We start from the raw sequence: 12,243 nt of genomic DNA, 5'->3' as shown, positions 1-12,243 counted from the left end.
TTTTTGACCATTTTTGACACCTTATTATACTATGACATTTTTTTGAATTTTTTTGACACCTTATTATAACTATGACATTTTTTGACATTTTATGCCTTATTATACTATGCCATACTATACCAAGATTTTAGCTGCTTTATGATACTGTGGCATTTTCTGACATTTCTGACCACATATTATACTATGATATTTTTGATGGCCATGGGTCTCGTCCATGGGCAGTCTAAAATGGTTATCAAAAGACAGAAGAAAAGTTGTGTAAATGTTTAGTGAGTCACGTGGGGGGATATGAAATGATAAACTTCAGTGATATATAAATCATAGCCAGGTGTCTTCCTCGTTAGGCCACCAGTCTGCTTACTAGTGACCGTATCTCTCTTGCCCCTGCATAGAGCCGGCCCTGTCCTGAAACACAGTATCTTTTTGGAATTACAAAAAGAGACAGAAAAAGTGTTCAAATACTCTTTATTTCATTTGATCCATGATCCCTTGTGCCCTAACACCAGAACTACTGATAAGACAGTTTGGTGAGGCTGTAATGTTGGAGGCCTGTTGCTCCCTGGTCAACGGCAGAAAAAACAACAGGTGGTGAGAAATTTTAATCAAGATATTCATCCTCACAGCTGGTAAATATGCTTTTTAAATTGAATACAATTAAAAGCACCAATGCTACGCTAACTTGACCTCTACTAAAAACAGCAACACCAAAAAACTCCTCTGATCAGCAGCTCTGGTTAAGTGGCCTGTATGCATTATCACTGCTCATCAGAATTCAAATGCATCAATCTTATAATTCAAGTACACATCTTCTCATGAATCCCTATGTACAGTATGTCTGCAATACATACACATGGATAGATTGTATGACCCACCAACCCGCATTAAAAATACACATGAAAAAAAAACCTTATCTTCCTCCCATAATTGTGTCTGTAAACAGTTCTTAGCATTTTTAAGATTCTTAAAAATCACACAGTACTGTTCTTTTAATAAATTAGAAAGTAAAATACAAGTATCCACCAGAAAAGGTTAAAACTTATTTTTCCTCTCAAAAAATATGAATACAAAGATGACAATATTAACTCTTTGATTTTACTCTTTTAATTAGGCATCTTCTTGTTTGTTTTTTTAAGTGTTTTACTTAATGATGTTAAATAAAATTCAAATAAAACACACTCACACAAACACCACACACATTTTATTCTAGGTTGCATTGTTTGTAAAGTCAGTTTCTGGTTTGGCAGCTGAAATAGTGACTCTGGGTGTAAAGACACAGGATGAATGAGGGGGAGAACGAGGAATAATTTAGCCCAGAGAAACAGAGGTTTTTTTTCAGAACATTTCGGTGGCTCTTTTTCTCAATACGAAAGTTGATTCTTGAACATGAAACCTCAGTGATTAACCAGGACCTGTTAACGTCCAGGGAAAAGCAACAGAAATTAGGATTAAAAAAGATCTGACTGAAATGTCAAACCTTAGGCCAGCAGCTGGAGCTGAGTATCAAAAATAACACCGAACAACACCAAAGAGGGTTTCAGTGATGGTTCCACAAATTAAATGTAAATCTAAAGTGTGTGACTCTTACAGAGAGACTTAGTACTTTACTTTCTCTGTAAGAAGACCTTTCTGATATTAGAAGATCATTTAAAATATGTGCACATAATATGAATACTTCTGTGAAATGCCTGTTAGAAAGAACAGTAAAACTGTTCCTCAGCAAGATTTTCTCTGCACACGAGAGCTAAAAATAATTGGTGGCCATCTTAAATCTAGAGCCTTAAGTTGCAGGTGAAGAGCACAAGTGAAAAGGCCCTGTTGGGGGTTTGCTGAGTCTTTGTGTGTCTGACAACTGAAGCTTTGAAGGCATCGTTTTGTTTCCATCTCAGTAAAGCCCAATGAGTTCCTTGCTTACTCATCCATTCACTCCATCCTCGTCCTTCTCTCACATGACGTCAGCCCGTTTGTCCCTGACTTTGTTCCTCTGTTTCGTCCTGGCCTTGAAGGCAGCTGAGTTGAAAAGATGCTGTTGAAGAAAGAGATAAAGATACAACTGTAACATTTTCTATACCTGGCAGGTTATAATCACTTAAAATGAGTTATTGAATTTGAGCTTCAAAAAGGATGCGGAATGACTGCAGGATGAGTACTGAAAAATGCAATCACACAGAAGGTCAGGTTGTTCTGGTGTGTAGGGTGAGAACCAGGGGACAAAGAGATCCTCTTACCTTCTCAAATCGTGAGATCTTGTTGCCTTTGACAGTAGCGTCCAGGATAAGGGGGGGGCCGAGGCCAAAGATGTCTCTCAGTAGTGGGTTGAACTGCACCAAAATAAAACCATACACACACATGAACATACAGTAGTTTATGGACAAAAGCATCCAACATTTTTTTGTTTTGCAGACAATAAATGAAATACATGCATATGACAGCTTACAAAATCCACTATTCACTTATATATATATATATAAGAACCTAATGAATTAAATGAGTGTAAACTCATGTTGTCAACTACAGACCTAAATTCCCTTCTAATGAGCCATTACTGGTTACATTTTGCTAAAATGCTGGATGTCAAATTATGGAGTGATTTTGAATTACTGTTTAGTTTATTTATACACAATGAATCTAACAGCGAGGCAGTGGAAGTCACCCACTCCAATGTGTTCACTCTGTTTGTGCAAAACGCTGACCAGCTGTAAACTCATGTTACATCATATGCTCTCAGCCTGCTGGCTCTGCAGGCAAATACCAGTATTATTGCTCAACTCCAGGTGTTTGCTTTATGGTGTCCACGTCAGATGTGAGAGCAGACACCTCACAAGAGACGTGAAAAATTCAACTAGTACACTACTTGCTTCAGTGTGTTTCCTTACCTGTAGATGGTGTCGGACTCCAGATTCAAGGATCTCTTTGAAGGCATCGTAGATTCTTCTCCTCATCCAGCCGTCGATGTAAACGCTCTCCACTCCAAACCTGATCTTTTCCTCTGTGAAGTCCTCATTCTGCAGAAGAAGAAAGGCAACATTACAAAATCAAAGCCATAAAAGTGACGTGAAAACTAGAGTAAACCCTTTTCAGCGAGTTACTACGAAAAAGAAATCTGCGCACGTGCACATCTTGAAAATTAAAAGACCATCTGTTCATCAATAACAAATATTATCTTTGCAGCTATAAAACATACCTCTATATAATGTAGCACTTCTCTGAAGATGGAGCGTTGTTTTCTCCTGTCATTCTTGGCTCTGTGTTTGTTGCCGTCTGTGGCTAAACTCTTCAGACATTCACAAAGACTTTCACTGTCCTCAACCTCAAATTCCTATACACACATACACACACACACACACACACGCGGCAAAACTGTAGTACAGTAATATTACACTAACAACAGAGATACATATGGGTGTAATGGGAAAAGGATTGGTATAGTTTTATGATGAGTTTCATCAGATCTTTCTTTCTTGCAACCCTCTCTTTTAATTAATTCCTAAGTGTGCTTGTACACAGCTTTGTATGTGTTTGTGTTCTTACCTCATCAATATCTCGGCCCAGCTCCACCAGCAGGGCGATGGTCTCTCCCACTGCAATCCTGTAGTTGACGTCATTGCTCTCCAGACATGCCTTCAGTTTGGGGAGGTGACTACAGGTAGGACAAAGGAGCGAGAGAATCGCTGTTACTTACAGAATTAGTTAATGCTGATAACTTTTTAATTAATATTGTGATCTTTGTGTGTAACATGCTGAATTAAAATGTCCATAAAGCTTAACAGAACTGAGCAGAAGTGAACATCCTAGGCTTGTACACAGGAGGTGATTATGAATCCCAAAAATCCTAGATGCTCTTCGATTTTAAAATGGAAAACAATTCATGCAAAATATACTGTGCCACAAAAACACTAACAGATGGTAAACTGGTAACATGGAGTCATTTTGGAGTCATTCTGTTTCACTCACAGATCGAGCAGCACAGTCAGTCTGGATGCAGGACAGAGGGTTACCAGCAGCGACCAGGCCTGCAGAGCAGCGCTGTGAAGGCCTGGACTCCCAGGTTTAGGTGTGGGCAGCGTCCCCTCCCTGTTGGGGTAGGATGACATGAATATGCTCTCCAGGAGGGCCAACGACTTGATCAAGTCCTGTGAGGTTTTAGCAGTGGTGTTAAGGGGAAAAACAAGAGCAAAAATATTTCATGAGGAATGAGGAAGAGAAACTGCTAATGTTTAACAGCACAATGGTCAATTCAGCTATTGCTGAGCTAATCCACAAAGCTCTGAAATGCTCTTCACTGTCTGAACTTGAAAAATAAAGGACAACAGTCAAAGTAACCCCCTACAAGACTGTGAAATTTATGAATATTCTCACCTCTCCATCTTCAGCAGCAGACACATAACAGCACATTCCCAAAGCTCTGGCACACTGCAAGGAAAGTCAAACACAACTTGAGGTTATCTAGCATTAAATCATTTAAGTAAGAACACCATGATCCTGTTGTGATTTTTAGATTTCTTTCCAAAATCTAATCAGCCTTTTAGGTCCAAAAGAACTCCAACAGGACAAAAATGTGTGTATTTAAACGTATCCCTAGCTAAAGTTGCAAATAAAGGCTAATATAACTATAATATGTGTTCTCAACCCAGAGTCCAAAATAGCTGCTGTTACTGTTACACTATAGGAGTGGTCCTCAAGATTTCCCTGACCACTGCCTAGCGTTGTGTTTTTTCATCTTCTGTTTGTTTCTACAATGGACACAGTGGGCAGAAAACACCAGTTGACAGGGGTGTTATGACACCTAAAATGTCATAACAGCAACCTTGACAGGCTGGGAAGTTCCCCTTGAATGGACAGTCCACCTTAAAATAGAATTTGCTCAAAAAACACAAGCAGAGGATGTGTAATATATTTTTAAGTGGGATTTTCCTTTCATTTTTTTTTTCAGTAAATGTCTGAGCTATGACTCACTTGTACAACAATAGAGTTGAGTGTAAGATCAGCTGGATGGGAGAAACGCATTTCAGAGTTTCTGAATTTGTTGTTGCTGCTGTGCAACTTGTAGGTTTTAAGCTGCAGTTCACATGACTAATTCTTGATCCAGCACTTTCACATGCATGTCCAAACTAACATGTATACTTCATTTTTCACTTTGCGCTCTTCTTGTCTTTTTTTTTTTTACAATGAATTTCTAGAAATTAAAGATAATCCTAAACCCTTAAATTTGCAGTTTCAGTAAGGGTTTAGGTAATCACTCACACTCTGGCGGGCAGCTATGCTGGCACTGTTGTCAATCAGGATGGCAGTGAGGATGGGGCGAAGCATCTTAAAACCTTCCTCTGCCTCGTCTCCACCCCCCAGCTGGATACAGAGCAGGGCAAAGACTGTGGCTGCCGCTGCCTGCTCCTCTCCGCTGCCTGGAGGGATGATGAAGGGAAATAAAGTGATCATTTATGTTCTCTGTTACTTCATCTGTTGTTTCACCTTGAGACTAGTACTTATGATAAGACAAAACTTAATGGTCCTTGTGTAAATGTATACTAAATATACATATGCATCAAGTCTGCAGAAAGCTGTAGTGCATGCAAAGTGTCAATGCAAAACAATGACAACCTGCTATACAGAAAGTTATCTATCATCTATCAGCATGGTGCAATACAGGCCTTTGTTTTGGCAACTTAAACTCACATACTTCTCTGTTCTGTCTCACCTTTTTTAAGGCTTCTTTCCACACAGTCGCTGATGGTGAGGCGTCTCTCTGTCAGGAAGTCGTACAACACTCTGGAGGAGAAGGCCTGTCGCAACGACTCCAGGGCGGCTAAGCGAGTCTTAGCACTGAGAGAGACAAGGAAAGAGAGAGGAGAATAAGGTGAGTGCTGAAGGGAACATTTTTTTCAGCAACATCACTTCCTCGTTTTGTATTTATCTTCCTGTTATGGATTTCCTGACATCCCCTCTTTTTACTGTTGATAGTGACTAGGAGAAAATAAAGAAACCCCTCACCTTTTATCCATCAGGTTGTCTATACACTGTTTGAGTTTGTCTTCTGTTTCCTCCTGGGCAGTCTTTTCATCCACCTGCTCACTCCCTGAGTTTGGCATACACACAGTTGATTTGCATGGATTTTGGTGGCTGTATGCAAGTTTAAGCTGTAGTTTAAGACGCAAATATCGAGTACACTATAAAAGATGAGCTGCATTTATTTCCTTTGGGGTGCATAAGTAGCAACTTGGCCATAACAGTGTATGAAGAAAGCATTTATGTACTAACCTGTGCCCTCATCCAGCACAGAAGCAGTTTCGCTGGCGCTGCTGTAGTGGCTTAGAATATCAGACGTCAGCTCATCATCACTGGCACCCGACTCTCCCTTCACTCCATTTTTAATACCTAGAGAAGGAAAAAGAGGGAGATGGAGAGTGAGACGGGGAAGAATGGAGGAATATGAGGGGTGTATTATATTTAGATGACAGATTCAACTTTACACTGATTATTGGATGTGCTTGCTTTACTTAATTTTAATAGCCAGTAACGATTTCTATAAAATGTTAAGATATGCCAAAATGATTATTGTGAAAGTGAAATAAAAACACCAACAAGAGGAAGCCAAAATTAACCAGAGTTTGGCTTGTAGCCATTTCCCTACAGTGAATAATAGCTGGTTTGAAGAAGCTGACTGTATGGCTTCCTCTGCCCAGCTGTCTTTGTAACTAACTGTACACCAGTTGAGTTTGTCTTAAACACTGATGCACACAAATACACAGGGATGAATGGCAAACCCTAATTTTTCATCTTCAAACCTCTGCAAGACCTTCAAGCCAAGACAAAGGCCTTAGGAGTCTTCTATAAAGCATCTAACTACCTCTAGAGACACTGTTAAAATTTATAAATGAGGAACAATTGCAACTATGCAAAAGACAAACTAAAGATAAAGGTATCAGACCTTTTGTACTAGGTTGGCTAAAAAATATGTTTGAACTTATTTCATTCACTGTGCCATTTTATGCATCTTATAGTAGCTTTGTTATTATCCATCTCACCCACACACAGGAACTGATGGCTTCAATCAGAACATGATGACAAGAAAAAAGAGATAACAGAGGAATTTTCCATTAGGCAATTCTCCGTCATCTTGTATGTTTTTATTGGTGCCGGGGGTAATTTATGTTTAAATGTTTCCACACAGCTCTGCCCTGTGCGTATTTAAAGGAGTGGGACAGTTTGTCTGAACTGAACAGGGTGTAAAAGCCAGGAAGGCTAAGCTAAGCTAACCCTCAGGTTCCTGCTGGCTCAGGACTTTCTACTGTTGGATGGGATTACTGGAGACCAGAGTGACCATCCATTTATTCATTCATTCAGTGTGTACGATCCAGAATGGTCAGACTGTGTGCATGTGTGTGTTCATGCTCAGGTCAAACAGTACAGTCGGGGTAACCCAAAGGTCACTGTTAGTGTTCTGCAATCAGGCATGGAGGTTGTGGTTGTCAATTTCTCAATGAAAGAGATACAAGCTCATTGCATTACAACAAATATACAGTAAATATGAACTCCAGCATCACATTTCTGATATTGTCTGGTTGTTTCAGCCTGTGCTTAGGTAATACAAAAATCCCAGAGAGGAATCTAAATGCAACCAAAGGAATAACTGGATCCAACAGTCTATTTGAGCTGAGAATGTGTAAACTGAAACTGAGTAAAGTGGGCTAAAGTTCAACCATTTGACTTGCTGCAGACCCAGTTGTGATTCATCATTGTTAGATCTATTCTGTCTTCACACTACAAAAGTGACACACTCAAGGGAAAGATATCTGCTGAATTTCTGCTGCAGCTGACAAATGTACCACTACGACCCAGACTATCATTTAAAAGCTTCTCTATTCTGCTGCAATTGCTACTGCTTGGTAAAATGGTGACAGTAGCAGTAACTTTTGTTCATCTAATGTTCAGGAATTGTTCCTTTAACTTTGCACCTCTTACTGTTGGCTGCTGCTTGTGAAATATTTTACAGTTTAGCTGACTGGATAACAGCTTGATAATTGCTCAAGGCCAAACTCTACTGTACAGTCATGACACAATAGTTGTAGGTTTTGTTCCTAATAATAGTTACCATACCTTCATCAATGTCAGTACATGACATAGTCAGTTGTAAAACTGGGTGTGTGAGAGCTTATAGTGCTAAGCTAGCAATATAAAGTAAAGCCTCAAGTCTGACTTGGAAATCATAAAAGTTGTTTTGGGAAGAAAACTGCTGACATCTGAAAGCTGGAATGGCTTTGTTCAGAGAACAATACAAACACAGACTTCTGCAGTCACATTCCCTACAAAGCAGTTACACAGTGAAGAGGAGCTTCATTAATATGACTATAACAACATTATTAGACAGATAACATGAAAGATCATCTCTAGTATAATCAAAACGCATTTTAATAATCTTACACCAACAACTCTGACTACTTTGTAGTCATAGCAGACAGTGATTGTGCAGCTAAAAAAGCACAAGAAGTACATTTAAAATCTGATCATGAAATTCAGGGAATGAACGGTAACTTGAGGCAAAATCCAGTCTTTCATTGTTACAAGACAGACCTGAATGCAACCTTGACAACCCCTCTTTCCTTATGTAATATTCTAATTTCTTTGATAGAACAGCATGCAGGCTCTCTCGCTCACAAACCTACTGAGATAAAGCTCTCCCTGAAAGCCTGTATCATCTGGTAATTTCCATGTCATCATCCTTGAACTCCTGGCCACTTTGCAAGTTATTCCCCTGCACACGCACACACACATACAGCACCTTCCCACGCAGGCCTGCCCACATACAGCTCAGTTATCTGAAGTGTGAGCTCCCTGCCACGACTCACGTGTCATCTCCACTTTGCTACTTTATGCTTACATAGCAATCAGTCACAACTCCAGCAGTCAGTCAGTCTCTGATGAGGAAAGAGGCTCTGCTGATGGACTCATCAGAGCTCTGAGCCAAAAGAGTGGGAGCCTATTTGTGTCCTGGTAGTCGTGGCCTGGTAGTAGAGGCTATAAATGCAAGACGCATAACTCCAAATAAGACTACATTCATCTTGTTGTGTTGGGATTAACCAAGTAATACTGCCCCCACAGTTAGGAAACGTAGACAATAAAATTCAAATTTGGCATCATTAAGTTTCACAGACGCCCTTTCTTTTTATGTTACACTGTAAAGATCAAACCAACAGCCTTCTTGAACTGCAAGCCCTACTAGAATTATTCCTCAAGCTTCAGAACAAACACAGGTCTTGGAAATAAAATTACTCCAATAATAAACAGTTCTGCAGGAAAATTATGTAAGAAATATTTTACTTGGAAAAGTAGGATGTTTAGTAGGAGAAACAAAGACTGAGCAGCAGACACGCTCTTGTCTTATAAAATCAGACCAAAAGAAAAATGCTGGGAATCTGAGATCCTGAATGAGTCAAGTCATGATTTCAACAACATCACAAATACAACATCAGGTTCTGCCAACTTTTCTATAGACAGTTGCAAAAAGTTGCAGATTTTAATTTAGAAGTCAATCAGTCAAAACAAAACATCACTTATGTGAATCAAAACAAAAAATCTAAATATGAAGAATGTCACACTGGCAAGACTTTACATACACATGCACAGGTGAGAGGGAACACAGTCCCTGCAGGAAGCAATGAGTCTAAACTCAGCTGGTGTCAGTGCACATAAGAAAAAGAGGTTGGATAGCTGAAAATATTTCAAACAAATGAATGGCACAATGAGAGCACACTCAGAAGTGGGGTATTAGACATTAGCAGCTGCCTGTGAGTGGAAGTCTGGGTGGATGAGAAGGGAAGTGGATAAACTTCATTTCTAAAGTCCTGTGATGATCACTTTTTTTAACAGCCATCAATTTTCAAAACTTATGCTGTTCAAGCATGACATGCATAAAGACAAAGGAAACTCGGTGATGAAGTGATTTTGGTGCTACTGTCCTGCAAAAACACAAAGAGGTTGTGATAATGTCAGACAGCCAGTAAACAATGTAAGCAGCCTGGACAGATAATGTATGAGGGGGAGAATTAAAACTTTTCAGCGCAGCTGGAAAACACACATGGTGGGTAATCAAGCATGTGAGTGGCTGCTGGGTTTGCTGCATGCACTGTGATGAGGCTCAAGAGCTCCTGGACAAAATTTGAGTTGGACGTGAAGCTGAGGTCAAGGATCAAGGGGCAGAGGAGTTACCTTTCAGGGACGCTTTAGCCGACAGCTGCAGCTGAAGAACCTCCTGACGAAGAGAGCCTGGAGATGACGTATGGATGGAGGGATGAATAGATGGATGAAATAAAGGGTGTACAAGTTGGAGGAAGAAAGGTGGACGGACACGTGAATCAATGGATAGATAGGTAAAGTGCAGGAGTGACCATAATGTGGAAGAAAACATAAGAAGTGAGCTCCATTTTTCTATTGATAAAAGTCTACATAGCAAAGTTCTGATGCACAATCAACAATAATGCAATTCTAGGAAGCTTTTAAGTAAAGTCGGCGAGCGCAAAATTAACACTGACTTGCAAATATAATAGAAATATCAGACTTTGTACTGCCATTGGTCCATGACTTATTTCCCTACCCCTCCCTCTGTTTTTAATCTTGAGCAAAAATATACACTTCACAGAAAAGTCTATCTGTGTTAATGTGTGTATGTAGCACGTGTGTGCGTCCCGGGCAACGTCACTCCATAAAACGTGAGGGGGCTGTAACGCACATATGGTAATGCCCTTACAGGCACATGCATGGTCCACACCACTACTGTACATTGCTAGAAAACCATGTGTAGCTGCGTCTCCCGAGCAGCAACTTTGCTGCGTATGAACGATCTGACTATTGGAAATGTACTGGACAACCTTGTTGCACTTGTTGCATGGGGTTTACTCTCAAATAGTTAGCACCTACCTCTTTTATGTGGCGTGACACTGCTGCTAAAAATAACACACGGTTAACACTAACCTACACGTGTAACTTCAGCAAACCAGGGTCCTGGATGTTGGAAGAAATCTTGAGTGAATCATAAAAACATGCATCGAGCTTTCTTGGATACATTCTTCCATTAAGCTCGTAGTGGCTTTAACCAAACTGTCACACTGCTAACTAAGCTGCAGCACTAATAATAAACTACATGGATGTAACGCTGCATGAAAGACTGCAATACAAGGCAAAGCTAAAGTTAGAGACGCAACAAGCTGTCTGTGTCGTTCACCCCATATGCCAGAGAGAGTCTGCCACTGCTGCCGTATGGCTTTAAGGTATGACAATAAGGATAGACTATAATTTTCATCAGAGTTGTCATATTCAATCATCCTGCTGGTTTCTTACCAGCAGCTGGGTGGCGACTTAGCATGGCCGCTACCGCTACTTACCCGGCTTACCGGAGCCACGTTTCCCCTTTTTACTCCGTGGCATTTCGAGCACCGCTTTGATCCGACAGTTCACAACAAAGCTAGCTGACGTTAGCTAGCTGAAGTTAGCCCGCTCTTAGTCCAACTGTCAAGTCCGCTTCCTCAGAGATTTCACACTTGGTTTAAAGGCGGCAACAGCAGCAGCAGACGGCTGAGTGGTCTCCGTAGTTTATCTCGACAGCTGGGTGTAAAAGCTCCAGGAATTCCCCCTTCTTTCACACTTGAGTTTATACTTTGGCTAATGATGCCTAGCGTCCTTTCCTAACACCAACCGCCACCACGTTCCGCAACTCTCCGCCTTCTTCAGTCCTGGAAATAAAGAGTTGTCCGGAGGCGAAAAAGTCAGTTTCCTCAACGGCTTTCACAAAGTATTATCTATGATTGTCCCCGGGTAATCTATATCTAATACCAGGTTGAGATAATAAATATTTTCCAAAGTGTTTGGGACGGAGTTTCGAGCACGCTGCTGTCGCGAAGTCCACCATCTTCCCCTCAGTAGCTACTGATCAGACCGGCAGGCGGGGTTGCCAGGTTCGTTCTGGTAGCATCCCCCGTTTCCGGTGGTAAGCCTAAACTCAACTCATGAACCTGGCTGTGAGTGAGAGTCGTGTCATTATGCAGGGTTGTCAGATTTGTGTGAGTCGAATAAAATGTCAACATATAGAAAATACAGTAACAATTGTAGGCGTTTTCGTACTTTTTCGAAATATATCAGAATGCTACCATTCAAATCGGGATTGCCAGCCATTAAGAATGATTTAGTGCAAAATCAAAATTATGAGACAAAACAAAAGCCAGAGTTAAGACTTAAAAAAAACAAAAAAACAAGAGA

At 40.4% G+C, this 12,243-nt stretch overlaps 1 protein-coding gene across 2 annotated transcripts; it reads right to left on the bottom strand.

The window, feature by feature from the left end:
* Nucleotides 1-448: 448 nt before the first annotated feature.
* On the bottom strand, nucleotides 449-11,927 carry ifrd2 (interferon-related developmental regulator 2). 2 transcript variants are annotated; one of them, XM_018675080.2, is made up of 13 exons: nucleotides 11,373-11,927; nucleotides 10,201-10,257; nucleotides 6,253-6,369; nucleotides 5,986-6,070; nucleotides 5,693-5,817; nucleotides 5,242-5,399; nucleotides 4,357-4,410; nucleotides 3,952-4,130; nucleotides 3,529-3,637; nucleotides 3,182-3,316; nucleotides 2,874-3,002; nucleotides 2,226-2,318; nucleotides 449-2,023 (listed from the first exon to the last, which is right to left on the bottom strand). In XM_018675080.2, the coding sequence occupies exons 1-13, from the start codon at nucleotides 11,413-11,415 to the stop codon at nucleotides 1,943-1,945; spliced, it is 1,365 nt and encodes a 454-aa protein (XP_018530596.1). In that variant the 5' UTR covers nucleotides 11,416-11,927; the 3' UTR covers nucleotides 449-1,942. The 2 variants fall into 2 exon arrangements, with proteins under 2 accessions (XP_018530596.1, XP_018530597.1); XM_018675081.2 differs by lacking the exon at nucleotides 10,201-10,257.
* Between the last annotated feature and the right edge of the window lie 316 nt (nucleotides 11,928-12,243).

This window comes from Lates calcarifer, linkage group LG6, assembly GCF_001640805.2.
Source record: "Lates calcarifer isolate ASB-BC8 linkage group LG6, TLL_Latcal_v3, whole genome shotgun sequence".
Taxonomy (NCBI): domain Eukaryota; kingdom Metazoa; phylum Chordata; class Actinopteri; family Centropomidae; genus Lates; species Lates calcarifer.
Note: the sequence above shows the minus strand (reverse complement) of the source record. Positions and strands in the feature narration are given on the sequence as shown.